The sequence below is a fragment of the Colletotrichum lupini genome, chromosome 8 (assembly GCF_023278565.1).
Source record: "Colletotrichum lupini chromosome 8, complete sequence".
NCBI lineage: Eukaryota > Fungi > Ascomycota > Sordariomycetes > Glomerellales > Glomerellaceae > Colletotrichum > Colletotrichum lupini.
The window spans coordinates 687,928-703,836 of record NC_064681.1 but is presented as its reverse complement, the minus strand read 5'-3'; the positions used below and the strand labels follow the sequence as shown (position 1 = coordinate 703,836).

The 15,909-nt window shown below is 21.3% G+C and overlaps 1 protein-coding gene across 1 annotated transcript; it reads left to right on the top strand.

The window, feature by feature from the left end:
- Positions 1-9,756: 9,756 nt before the first annotated feature.
- Positions 9,757-9,921, top strand: CLUP02_14685 (uncharacterized protein; the record flags this gene model as incomplete). Its single annotated transcript, XM_049293612.1, has 1 exon — positions 9,757-9,921. A coding segment is annotated over one exon (165 nt), but the record flags the coding sequence as incomplete, so codon positions are not given.
- Between the last annotated feature and the right edge of the window lie 5,988 nt (positions 9,922-15,909).

The window sequence follows — 15,909 nt, the reverse complement described above, 5'->3', positions numbered from 1 at the left end:
AGGTGGGCATTTTGCCGTACGATTTTAATAGTATTAGTATCCCTATTATAAGGTAGTTAGTTCGAACCGTAGTTAACAAAGAGATTAATTAAACTATATAAATATTTACGTAAGTATAAAAAAGAGGTTCTAACCGTAGGTTAGGCTAGCTATAATAATCGTAAATAGGGCCCCTAATTAGCCCCTATATAGTCGGCCGTATACCATAATTAAATTAGATTTCTAATTTAATACTAACTTTTTTTATATATTTATTTATTTATTATAGTTAGAAATATAATTCGACCTCGGGTCCGTTTATTAAGTCGTCTTTTTTTACCCCTTTTTTTTATTCTTTTTATATAACCTATTTTTTTATTTATATATTAACTTTTTTATTACTTATAAATTATTCTAACTTCTTATTAAGTATTACTTTTATAAACGTATTAAGAAAGTTATTATTATTATTAATTTAATAAATTTTAAATATCTCGCGCCTTTTATATAATTAGTTAAAGGCTATAATATTAATTATAAGCCTCTTTTTTTTATCGTCCCTAATTTAATAAAGTATTTATATAGTAAGTAAGAATTAATATAAATAACCGTTAGGATCGGTAAAAAGCTAAGTCGATCGGTAATCTTTTTTAGTATTATTAAAATTACGTAAAAGAAGTTAACGTTATTAATTATATTATAAACCTCTAATATTAATATATTTCTTATTACTTACTTATTTTTAATTAATAAATAATAGATTATATTATTATAAATAGTAAATTCGCTCTTATTTATACTCTCGTTAATTAGGATAATAATATACCCTAATTACGAAATAAGGTTATTATTATTTATAAATAACTTATTAATAAAAACGTAAAGCTTACTAATTATAAAGTTAATTAAGTAATAAACGAGGCCTTAATTAAGATTTATTTATTACTATTTAAGCTATTTATTAAGTACCTCGACGTTTTATTTAATTAAATTTATAGTTTATATTACCTTAGTATAATTAAAAATTACTTCGGGTTAATAAATACTTATAATATATACCCCTCGTACGAGCTTAGCTTTATACTACTTTTTAATATTAATTACGTTCGGATTAACGAGGTTAATTTTCTCGTTCTACCCCTTTTATTAAAAAATAACGATTTCTTTTTTAATAATAAAAATCCTATTATTAAATATTAAAGGAGTATTTATTATAAAGACCTTTTTTAACTTCGCTATAAAGCCTGCTTTTTAAAGCTCTTTATCCTCTTTTTTTATAAAATTAATATTAAATAAGTTTAATATATCGTTAGTTTATATTTTAATAATCTTAAATTAGTTACTTTCGTACTTAGAGATTAATAAGTACGGGTTATATATAAATATAATTATTAATAATTAATTAATATAAAAGTTATAATAAGTAGCTTATTAATAAGTACCCGATTTTACGAGCCTATATAATAGCTTAAGTACTTTAATAATCATACTTTCTAAGTACTTACTAGCTATTTTTTTTAGTAAATAAGCTAGGATTTTCTTTATAAGCCCTATAGCTAATTAAGTATAAGCTTAAGTAATATTATAGCTCTAAATTTTATATCCCTTTTTCCGTAATAATATTATTAATATTATTATTAATTATTAGCTATAGCGCTATATAATAAGTAATTATATAAGTAGCGTTGCCTTTTTAACGTTACTATATTTTTAAATTATATATTTAGACTTCTCGTATAGCTAGAGTATTCTTTTCCCTTTAATCTTACGAACTATTTATAATTTAAATATATAGAAGTTTATATACTTTTCTAAGTTATAAAGGATAAATCGATAAACCTTTTAATTATAAAGAATATTTATTTTAATAAGATCTAATCCCTTATATAGCTTTTTAATAATTATAATCATACCTTTTTTACGTAGTTTAACCACTAGTTCAAAGTTGGCTTTCTTTTTTATTATATAAAAAGTATTAATTACCTCGTTATTAATAATAAATTATTATATTAGGGCTTATTATCGTAATTTTTTATAACGTCTTATTAATAATATTAGTACCCTTTTAGTAATTTTCTTTTTATTATTTATTAATATTATTATAACGATCTCGTTAAGGATAATTTTTTATATTTTTATTATAGGTTATATAGTTTCCCCTAGCTTTTTTTTTTTATAAGTTAGAAATTATTTTACTAAGATTTATATAATATAGTTTAATTACCGTAATTAATACCTCAAAGGGCTAGTTACGATCCCTCGTAATTATATAAGAGCGCTTATTAATAAAGATTAATTTATATAGCTTAGCTTATTATTAAGTAGTTTCGTACTATATTTATATATCCGAATTTAGTAATATATCTAAATTACCCCCTATATCGGGCCTATTATATATAATAATTACTTTATTAATTTACCTTTTTATACTTACTTTACGTAGTACTTATATAATTTTTTTAATTACTTAGGCTCGTTAATTTATATTTAGTAATAATAGCGAGGCTAAAGTCGTTTTTAAATATACCCTAAATATTAATAATATTAATATAAGCCCGTTAAGTCCTATTATATTATTATAATATTTAAGTACTATCTAGAGGCATTTATCGTTAATAAAATCGGGATTTTCTTTTTTAATAATTCTAAACGCCCTTTTTAATTACTAATATACCCTTTTTACTTTTTTAATACTATAGTACGCTTTAATAAGTATAATTTGTAGCTATATACTATAAGCCGTTATATTTTCTCTAAATTTTACTAACTTAAAACTAATATTAGTATTAGTTCTAATACTATTTAGCGATCCTTAATATATATTAATTTAGCTTTTTTATAAAGCTATTTAAACTATATTTATTTATAGATCCTAGAGGAATTACCCTATTTAAAAAGATATAGCTACGTCGATTATATATAAGACTAGCTAACTATTTAAATAGAAAATATTAATAATAATTTCCTAATTAAAATTAAGCTTATTACGCAATTTAAATTTAAATCTGCGTAAGCTTTGCGTATTTATTTAGTATTAATAATATACTTTTATTAATTATTCTAGCGCCCCTATTTCGATATTATTATTACTTAATTATTTTAAGAGGTTATATAGCTTCGTAACTAACGGGTATCCGAATTTTTAGTATAGCTATTTAAGCTTATTTTTTATTAAGTAATTAATTAACTTTATATTATTAATAAGCCTTATAAACGTATACCCCTATTATCGTTCAACTATTTCGAAATACTTACTATTAGAAATTCTATTCTTCGTATTATTAAATATAATACCTAGTCGATTTATATTTTTTAGATATAAAAGAAATAGGGTATTAATAAGTAAAATATAAAAAGTTATTATTCCGAAGTACGTCTCTATTTTTATTATACTTAGGGTAACGATTTTTTTACTTAAGCTAAAGCTAATTATTACAATACCTTAGTATTTAAAATAATCCCTTAGAAATTATCTAAGCTATACTTTTTACTTACGTAAAATATTTATACGAGCTTAGTATTTAAATAATTTAAGTAGTATAAAAAGGACCCCTCTAGCTACCTCTAGATTTACTTAGTACTATATTCTTTTTTTTTAAATATTAAAAAAAGTAGCGTCTTTTTTTTAAGTATTAAGAGAATAGGCTTTAGCCTTATTAAATTCGCCTTTTTAATTACTTCTATATTTATTATTTAAGGGACCTTTTTTTATTATTTATAAATAAAAGCCTATTTATTAAGAGATTTTATTACTTTTTATTTATTTAGTTTTATATATTTTTTAAAGGTTAATAGAGCAAGAAAAAAGTAATTAATATCGTCGATTTTATTATAATTTAATATTTTCTAAATTTCTTATAAGGGGCGGATATTCTAGGCCGCTACTTTAGTTACTTTTATTAAGTTCCGTACCCCCAGATTTATTTTTATATATAATAAAGAATTAGCTAAACTAACGAGGGCTAGTTTTATTATTTATTACCCTCAACTTTTTATATTATTTATATAATTTAATACGCTCTTTTTTAAAATAGTTACTTAATTAATATTTATCCTTTTTATAAATATAATATTACTTTTTTTATTACTTTATTTATAAATTAAATCTCGGCTTATTTAATAAATCTAGGCCTCTTTATTAATAATTACCGTATTTAGCCTCTTTTCTTTTCTTATTATATATTTAATTAACTTAATATTATTAATAAGGGCCGTTATATACTAAGAGATAAGTTTAGTATATAGTAGTTTTTTTCCGGCTTTATAAGCATAAAAGATCGACCTTAACGGGATTACGCTTTTAAAAGAAATTATATAATATAGTATACTTTTTAATTATATAATATACGCAATATACCCTAAGTATATACTTAACGTAATATAATAATTCTAATATAAAAACCGCTATATAATTTAAAATAAATAAGCTACCTTTTTTAGTAGCAGTACTAATTAAAAAAGTTAACGATAGAAGTCGGCCGTAATAATTAGTTATAATAATCGGCTATAATAGTTAGAGGCGGCCTTCCTTAACTATAGAGGTTCTAAACTTTAATAATAATATAGAGGTTTTTAAAAAAAGGGCTAAATAAGCTAATATTTACTACTTTTTAAAGCTCGTAAAGATTTTTTTTATCCTTATCGCTTTTAATATTACCTAAAGCTCTATTTAAACTAAATAAATCTATTAAATAAATCTATTAAATAAACCTATTAATATATAAACTACTACCTCGATAAGAACCTATTTTGAAAATACTCGTTAATAATTCTACTCCTCTTAGGCTAGGCGCCCTTAGCTAGCTCGATGCTATAACTATCGTAGTTAATATAAGCACGCCCGAGGATTAGTAAAGTACCTTTTAATAATACGGAATTTAGCTAAGTAATAATACGAACGCTATAAATAGCTAGGCTAATATAAACGTTAAGATTTAATATATTAATACTAATTTAAAAATTATATTTTATAAAGCTAAAAATCCCTTTAATATAGGTTATATTATAAATATAAAGGAATATATAAGGGGCCCTTTAACCCTTAATAAAAAGGAGTATATAATATAAAATCTAATTACTTATGCAAGCTAGTATTAAGAGGTTTTATATATATTAAAATAAGTATAGCTCGCCCTTTAAATAGCTAGAAGCGGGGGAAGGTCGGGAGCTATTTTAATTAGTAATTAAGTATAGAGCGTAATATACTTAGTTTTCTTTAATATGTAATATACGGTACGGCCCCGGCGGATTGCTCTGTCGGGGGGGATAAGTTTAGTATAGTATTTTTATTTTAATATTAAAACTAGATCTTAGCCTTAAGTAGAGCGTTTTGTAATTTTTAAGTACTTAGTATAAAGTTATTTTTATTTTTAATACGTATTAAATTACGGTATAAAAATATCTAACTTTTTATTCGTTAGTTCCCTTATTTAGCTAGGTTTTTATTAGTTTATTAATTTAATTAATAAGTTCTTTAAGGATTTTTATTCGTAATTTACCTTTTATTATCTTAGTTATAAATATAAAAAAAATCGCTCGTAACTTAAATAAGAGCTCTAGGTTCTTATTATAAGTCTCGAAGTAGCTTTAAATTATATTAATAATACTAAAAAAGTTATTTTAATTAAAATTACGTACCGCTTTATAATAATAATTAGAGGCTTTATTTATAAATATAATATTAATTACTAAATAATATTAGTATTCCCTAATCCCGACCTTTTTATAATAATTATAAAATATTATTAAGGTTTTTTATAAAATCTTATACTTCCCCTTAAAGTATAATTTCTCTTTTAAAAAGATTGTTTTAAAGTTTATAAATTACTTCGTATTTATTATTATATTTTTAGTATTTATATACGATCCCTACGTCGCTACGTACTATTAATAATTTCGGGTCGTTTACTTCTTTTTATATTAACTAATTAGTACCGAATTTCGTATTAATAATAGTAACGACTTATAGATTAAAATAAGTAGAATCGTTAATTACTATATTTCTAATACTATATTTTACTTCTATATATCCTTTTATAATAATAAATTACCGTTAGTAATTATAGAGAGGAAATCTATATCGTTTACCCTTTTTTTAAATTTATTAAAATAATTATACGCCTTATTATTATAACCTAATATATATAACTAAGACTAGGGCCCGCCCCGCAGGCTTATAGCAGCTATAGTATACTATATATATAAAAATATAAGAATATAAAATAACTCTTACGGAATAAAAAAACTATAGATAAGTTACGTATAAATAAAAAGTAATAATTACGTAATAAGGTAATTACTATAATTACTCTAAGTAATCGCTTATTAATATTTATTTAGTAATTACTTAACGAATAAGAGTAATTATTAATAAAGGATATATTTACGGGCGGACTTATATATAGTATAAACTTAAGCTGGGCTTAAGGATAGACTTCTTATAGCTCTTTAATAATTAACTTAGTATTAAATTTTATAATTATTTTTAGCTATTTTTATTAAGAACCCTTTTTAATAAGACTACGATTAATTACTAAAGCCTTACTTATTTTATAATTTATAAATATAGCTTTAGGGAAGCTATTTATAATTATAATACTATTTACTTAGTACTTATAACCTTAACCTTTATTAGTATACTTATTATAATTAACTAGCTGTAATACTTTAATTACTCCTATTTAATGAGTTTATTTTTTAAAAAATTAACTAAATAGTACGAATATATTAACCGTTAGTAATAATAATACGGCGCAGCTTATTAGAATAATTATACTTATTATTTAATAATTATATAATATAATACTTAAACTTAAAAATAAGAACGAATAACTTTATACTTAGTTTATAGCGCCCCGATTACTTTTAATATTTAGAACTAAGTACCCTAAACTAAAACTTTATAATAAGTCCCCGGATATTCTTTAAAAATTCTATATTTAAACTAAGGCCTATTTATATTATTATAGGACCTCTTTTATTATTAAAGCGGATAAGGTTTATTATATAGTTTTATTTTTTAAAAAAGATACCCTTATTTAGTTCGAACTCTTTATAAGAAATTACTTTAAAAACGAACGTAATATTTAGAATTAAAATATTAAGAAAATCTTTAATAATTATAATAAGTTTAAAAAAAAACTTAAAGAAACCTTTAGTAACCTTAATAAAGAACGAATTACTAAATGAAAACTTATAACCTTTATATAAAAAGGGTTAATTAATAAGTATATATTTAAATTTAAATAAATTATTTCTAAGCTCGATTAAGGTAACGAAGTACCTATAATAACTTTTTATTATAATTTAAAGAAAAAAGTTAAAAATAACTTCTCTTATTAAGACCGACTTAATAAACTCTATAATTATATTAATATAATAGTTAAGATTAATAATCGACTTTACGAACGATACCTCGAACGTAAAAAATAAAACGCTTAAAATAACCGATCTAAGCTTAATAATAAACGTAAGTATAAATTAACGACTATTATAACTAGGCATTATAGCGGATTAATAAACCTTAGTATTATTAAAAAAAATTAACTTTAATAAGAAAAGGACCTTAAATATTATAACTATAATAAGCTAGGATATATAGTTAGAAATTACTAATAACCTAAGCGTATTTAATACTAACCTATTTTAAAAAAGCGAGCTAATATTACGAATAAAGAAGTTTTTTATAAATAACTCTTATAAATAGCCTATTATAATAATAGCTACCTTACTTACTAAAATAATAAAAAATAAATAGGATAGTACCCTAAATAACCTAAAAGTAATAAACGATCTATTTTATTACTTATTAAAACTCTAGTAATAATAATAAGGAAAAAAAAGATATTTACTTATTAACCCTATATTTTTAAAAAGAATAATTTCGAATATATTACTATACTCTCTTAGATTTATAAAAATATAAAAAGAAAGGGTAAAACGGACCCTATTATAAAGAACACGCTTAACTTTTTTAAAAAACGAATTAAATAAAAACTCCTAGTTAATATAAAAGAGTAGCTCCTTAAGTTTAAAAAAAAAGGACCCGATATAAAAAAGATTATAAGTAATTTTATATATATAGTATAATAAGATAATATAAACTAAAAATAACTTATTAAGTTTTAAAAAAACTTAATTTAAATAAAATATTAACTAAGTCTATTTATATAATACGACAAGTAAATATTAATAAAAGATTTATTTACAAAATTAAGGAATAGCTTAAGGACCTCGTATATAAAAATAAGATTAAAATATTTAAAAAACTAACTCTGAACTTCGGAATTACTAATAAAAAAAGAATTAACTTTAAAATTAAAATTAAAAAATCGAAATAAGAACTAGTTCTTTTTATTTTAATAAAGTAAAATTACTTTATAATTTAGATAAACTTCGTAACGTTACTTAATAACGTACTTAAATAGAGATCTGTTATAAAATACTACTTAATATTAATAATACTAGTTCTAAAGAGGATAACAATAAACTATAGTATAAATATATTTATCTATTTAAAAATAACTAAGTTATTTAGTTTTATAAAACCAGAGAATATAAAAAGGTTATAATAACCCCTTATACGAACGAAAATTACTCTCTATTTAACCCTAAAGACCCCTTTTATAAGGAATTATTTTAAATAAAATACCTAAATAATAAATACTTTCAGTATCTTATATTTAAATAAAATAGTCGTTTTTATTTATAAAGACGCGATAATAAAACTATTAAGGATATTTATATAGAAAATTAATTACTTAGCTAAATATTACTAAGCTTTAATAATAGTAATAGAGCTATATTCGGACTAGACCCTAACTTCTTTATAAAGTACTTTAATAGCGAATATATAAAATAAAAAGATTATAAATATAATTAATACTAAATTTTTTATATTAAAAAAGCTAAGGCCTAGAGAGAGTATTAAGAAAAATACGAATAAAAAACCTATTTAAAAAAATAAATAATAAAAAACTAAAAAAGCTAATTATAAAAGAGCGATAAGAAGCGAAAATAGAAAAAAAGTTTTTATATATAACTATATAACATAATAACGTATACTTATAAGTTAATTTTAATATTTATAAATAGAAATTAGATATTATTATTAATAGTAGCGTATAAAAAACTTATATTTTATTAAGAGTAGTAAATAAACTTAACTTATTATAAGTATATAAAAACAAATTATACTAATTATAAATAATAAAAAGAGAACGAGTTAATTATAATTATAAATATATTAATTAAGAAACTATATACTTTTTAATATATATTAATAATTAATAAGAATAATTATAATACGATATTATAAAGATCGGAGATATTAACGTTATCTTAGGACTTTTATAGTTATAAAAATATAATTTATAAATAAATTAAATTACTAACTAAGTCCCCCAAAAAAGTCTAGTTACTAAATAACTTAAGAAAAAAAAGGGTTTAAACGGATTTTTAAAAACTCTTAAAAAACGAGAATAAATACGATATATAGTTTTTATTAAAATAATAAAAAGCTATAAGAAGTTTATAATTAGTACTAACGATTAGGGATCGTAATAACTCTAAATTATACCTAAAAAGTACTAAATATATACGAAACTATTTATAAAACCTAAAGAAATAGGGTTATTAAAATATAATAATTAGGATATGAAAATCGAACTTAAAAAAGGGATATAACCTAGGTTCTATCCGATATATTTAATAAATTAAAAAGAATAAGAGTACTTTAATAAATATATTAACGAGAAACTTAAAAAGGGATATATTTAACCGTCGAATTCTCTTATAAGATTCCCTTTATTTTTTATATTAAAAAAGGGAGGAAAATCAAGACCTATTATTAGTTATAAAAGACTTAATAAAATTATAAAAAAGAATTATTATTCTTTATTACTTATTACTAAGCTTAGAGATTTATTTTATAAAGCTAATTAGTTTATTATTATAAACTTTAAAAAAGTGTTTAATTAGATTTAAATTAAAGAAAAAAATAAATAGAAAATAGTATTTTAAACTTATAAAGGACTTTTTAAATACCTCGTTATACTTTTTAGACTTATTAATACTTTAATAACTTTTTAAATAATAATTAACTACGTACTTCGGGAATACGTTAATATTTTTATTATTATTTATATTAATAATATTCTTATTTTCTCTCCCGACTTTAAAATATATAAAAAGTATATTTATATAGTATTTTAAAAGCTCTAAAATACTAAACTATATACCGAACTTTTTAAGTACGAGTTCTATATATAAAAAATAAACTTCTTTAAATATATTATTATATTAGGATAAATCTATATATAAATATTAAAAATAAAAGTAATTAAGGACTAGTTTATATTATAAAACGTTAAGGATATATAAAGATTCTTAGGATTTATTAATTTTTATTAACGATTTTTTAAAAACTATATTAATATAATTAGACTTTTTAATAACTTAATATAAAAGGATACCTTATTTATTTAGGATTTTAAGTATAAGGAAGTATTTATTAAAGGTTAAGAGTATAGTCGTTTTTAAATTAGTTATTATAATCTTAGATTTTTAAAAACTTTTTAAAATTAAAACTAATATTTTAAATTTTATTATAGGAGTAGTCTTAGGATAATAAGACGAGTAAAAAAAGCTTTATTTATATTATTTTTATTTTAAAGTATTTTACGGAGTAGAATTAAATTAATAAATTTATAATAAAGAATTAATAGTAATTATTAAAGTATTTTAAAAATAGAGATTGTAATTATTTAGAACTAAGTACGAAGTTATAGTTTATATAAACTATAAGAACTTTATAAATTTTATAAGGAATAAGAATCTAAATAAACAATAAGTTAAATAGAGCGAATTCCTATTTAAATATAATTTTTAAATTATTTATTAAAAAGGTTTAGAAAATAGTAAAGCGGACGCTCTTAATAAAAAACCTAATTATAAAGTCGCGGTCCCTAAAGAAATTTAAGTTATTTTTAAATAAGAGAGGGATAGTAGCTTTATATTAATTACGAAGCTTTTTATAATAATTAAAAAAATTAATACTAGCTTAACTAAAAAGATAATCCCTAAGCTTATTATAAAAATTTATAATATATTAGTATATAGTTACTAAGGAGTAACTAAAACGTAAAAACGGATTTACTAGTATTATAATAAATTTATTATATATACTAAAATTATAAAAGTAATTAAGGACTACATAACTTATAAAAAAATAAAAATAGCTTATATAAACCTTATAACGAGTTATAACTATTATAATTATTAATGGAAGTATAATAATCGATTATATAGGACTTTATTATTAAATTACTAAAATCTAAAGAACTATTTACTAAAGTATAATACGATAGTATTTTAGTTATAATTAATTAACTTACTAAGTTTACACACTTTATCTTTTATAAAGAGTTAAGTATTATAAAAAACCTAGTATATATATTTACTAAGGTTATATTTTTAAACTATAATTTATTAAAAGAAATTATTTTTAATAAAGATAAGCTATTTATTTGAAAATTTTAGAAATCCCTAATTTCGTAACTTAGTATAAATTATAAACTATTAATATTATTTTATTTATAAACTAATAGATAAATAAAAAGGATTAATTAGATCCTTAAAATATACTTTTGTTATTATATAAATTATAACTAGGATAATTAGGTAGTACTTTTATTAATAGCCTAGTTCGTATATAATAACGTAATTAATAAGAATATAAGAAAATCCCCGTTTTATTTTAATTACGGATTTTAATTAATAATATATTAAAAAGTATAATAAGGACTATAGGCCGTAAAAACTATAATAAATATATATAAACTTAAAGAGATTTATAAATAAGCCTTATTAAACCTCGAGTTCGTATAATAATATATATAAAAAAACGCGGATAAATTAAGGATTAAAGGACTATTTTTAAAAGAGAGGGATAGTACTTATCTCCTTTATTATAATATTAAAATAAAATAACTAAGTAATAAATTAGATTATAAAAAACTTAAACCTTTCGAAATTATTAAAAAAGTTTTACTAATTAATTACGAATTAAAACTACTAAATATAATATAATACTATTCCGTTTTTTATATTTTATTACTTAAACCTATACTAAGAGGTTTATATATAAAAAATTATATTATTATTATTATAAACTAATTAGAGTACGAAGTCGGACGAATTATTAATTATAAAATTAAAAATAGAATATGGGAATTCTTAATTAAATAAAAAAACTATAAATATAAAAAAAATATATAAGAACCTATTACGAACTTTTAGAACTCTTAGGAATCCCTTTTAAAATACTAAAATTAAAATTAAAATTAAAACTCTTAGTTATTATAATATCTTAGTTAATTATTCTAAAAGCACTACTAAACTATACTTTTCGTATAATAATTAATTTATCCTTATTAATAATATTAAGAAAATTAAGGATCGCTTTTCTTTTTTTAAATACTATTCTTTTTTTTTAAAAAAAACGATTTAGTTTTAATAAAGACTAATCTATTTTAGCTTATATATAACACAAGGCCTCTACCCGTTTTTAAAAAAAAAGCTCCTCTACCTCTTTTTTATATTCTAGCCTATTAGCTTTAAATAAAAAACGATCTATTATAAATATAATTAATATAAAAAATACTAAAAAAAAAAAAAAAACTTACGATCGTATATAGTATTAATAGTCGCGTTATAAGAATAATTACGACGTATATATTTATAATATTTTAATTTACCCTTTAATATCTTATATTTTTATTTTAATAAACGATAAAATAAGTAAAGTATTTCGATCTTAAATCCTCGCTCTTTAATTTTAAAAATAAGCTTTAATCAATGATATATTAAAAATCTAGCGGATATCTTAGTATTTTTAAAAGAACTATTTAACGAGCCTTAATCTAGGCTGTAATAACTTATTTATAAGTTTATAAAGATAAAACCTTTAAAAAAAAGACTTAATATTATAACTTAATATATATAACTAAGACTAGGGCCCGCCCCGTAGGCTTATAGTAGCTATAATATACTATATATATAAAAGTATAACCCTTTGGGGTCCGGTCCGCCTCATTAGGGGCTATCTTCGCCTTTATAAGTAAGCTAGTTTATTAAAGTTAATATCGAATGTTTTTATTACGTACTTTAATAAAACTTTATAACTAACTATAGCTAGCCGTAGCCGTTACTAACTATTAATACTAACTAAACTTAAGATATTAATAACCCCGCCGCCGTAGTATATTAATCGCCTTTTTAATAACTAAATACTACCCCTTACTTTCTCCCTTTATCTTATTTAATAATAACCTCTTTTTAATATTCCTATTTAATATACTTACCTATGCTCTTTTTAAGCTCTTAATTATATTATTAAGTCTAGGCTTATTTATACTCTATTATATTAAAAAGGTACCGATAAGGGCGACGCTTATTATAATATATTTATCCGTTTTTTATAAGTCGATATTACTAATATAGTATTTATTAAAGCGGTCTTTTTATAGCTCGGGGTCGTTTAGTATAATATTTATAGGATTAAATAACTTCTAATTATTAAAGAAGCCCTAAGGGTCGACGAGTTATTAATAACGTCTCGGTATTTTAATAAAGTATACTTAAAATAGATAGTTAAATAGTAATAGTAATAGTATAATAGTAACGGATAATAAGGGAAGTAGCGTTTTTAACTTTAATAAAAAAAACGAGGTAACGAATATATATATATATAAGTAAAGTTAAAAGTGCTAGGGTAAATATTATAAAGTCGATATTATTTAATAACGGCGACGAGGGCATCTTTAATACTACTATTATAAGCTATTATACTTAGAAGGGTAGCTAACTTAGCTAGGTACGTAATAGGCTTATAAAATAGTAGCGTCGGGCGCCTATTGCCGTCTATAATCCGTAGTTATAAACTTTATAAAAGGGAAAGTTAAAAAGTTAGAAAATCTAAAAAAAATAGTCTAGCGAGATAGTATAAGTATTTACTAATACCGTATATTAATACTATATAACCGATATTAAGAATCGCCCGAGTAGTTAGTAAAGGTAGAATACTAAAATAAATATAAAAGTATAAGAATATAAAATAATTTTTATAAAATAAAAGAACTATAGATAAGTTATATATAAATAAGAAGTAGTAATTACGTAATAAGGTAATTACTATAATTACTCTAAATAATTACTTATTAATATCTACTTAGTAATTACTTAATAAATAAGAGTAATTATTAATAAAAAATATATTTACGGGCGGATTTATATATAGTATAAACTTAAGCTAGGCTTAAAAATAGACTTTTTATAACTCTTTAGTACCCCCCGACAGAGCAATCCGCTGGGGCCGTACTATATATTACGTATTAGGGAAAATTAGGTATATTGCGCTTTATACCTAATTACTAGTTAAAATAGCTCCCCACTTTCTCTTACCCGTTTAAAAAGCGAGCTATACCTATTTTAACGTATATAAAACCTCTTAGTACTAGCTTATATAAGTAACTAGATTTTATATTATATACTCCTTTTTATTAAAAGTTAAAAGGCCCCTTATATATTCCTTTACGTTTATAATATAGCCTATATTAAAAAGATTTCTAGCTTTATAAAATAAAATTTTTAAATTAATATTAATATACTAAATCTTAATATTTATATTAACTTAGCTATTTACGGTATTCGTACTATTACCTAGCTAAATTCCGTATTATTAAAAAGTATTTTATTAATCCTCGGGCGTATTTATATTAGCTACGATAGTTATAGTATCGAGCTAGTTAAAGAGGGCGCTTAGCCCGAGAGGGGTAGACTTATTAACGGGTATATTTAGTTCTAGCTTACTAATTACTAACTATATACTAAGAGTAGAGTAGTAGTTTATATATTAATAAGTTTATTTAATAGACTTATTTAGTAAATTTATTTAGTTTAAATAGAGAGTAGCTTTAGGCAATATTAAAAGCGATAAGGATAGAAAAAATCTTTACGAGCTTTAGTATAAGTAATAAATATTAGCTTATTTAGCCCTTTTTTTAAAAACCTCTACGTTATTATTAAAGTTTAGAACCTCTATAATTAAGGGCCGCCTTTAATTATTACGGCCGACTATTATAGCTAATTATTACGGCCGACCTTTATTATTAACCTTTTTAACTAGCGCTACTATAAGGCAGCTTACTTATCTTAAAGTATATAGCGGTTTTCGTATTAAAATTACTATATTATATTAAGCGCGTACTTAGGGTATATTACGTATATTATATAATTAAAAAGTATACTATATTATATAATTTCTTTTAAAAGCGTAATCTCGTTAAGGTTAATTTTTTATACCTATAAAGCCGGAAAAAAAACCACTATATAACTCTTTAATAATTAACTTAGTATTAAATCTTACGATTATTTTTAATTATTTTTACTAAGAACCCTTTTTAATAAGACTATAATTAATTACCGAAGCCTTATTTACTTTACGACTTATAAATATAGCTTTAGGGAAGCTATTTATAACTACGATACTATTTACTTAGTACTCGTAGCCTTAACTTCTATTAATATACTTATTATAACTAGCTAGCCATAATACTTATTAACTTATACTTAGTTTTATAGTACGAATTCCTCTTTTATAATCGTTATTATTAAGATTTTATATAACTTTCGTAACTATAACTATATTAATAATACCCCTTGCTTATAAAAAAATCTATTAACTACTTTTATAATTCTTAAGCTTATGCTCGCAAACTATTTATTTAGTTAATAACTAAGGTCGTTTATAATTTTATAAAATAGGAGTTACCCCTATAACCCCTTTTTTTATAAACTTTAATTAAATAGATTAATACTATATTAATTTACTTATTATTAAGCTAATCCGTAATTCTATATATCTATATCCTT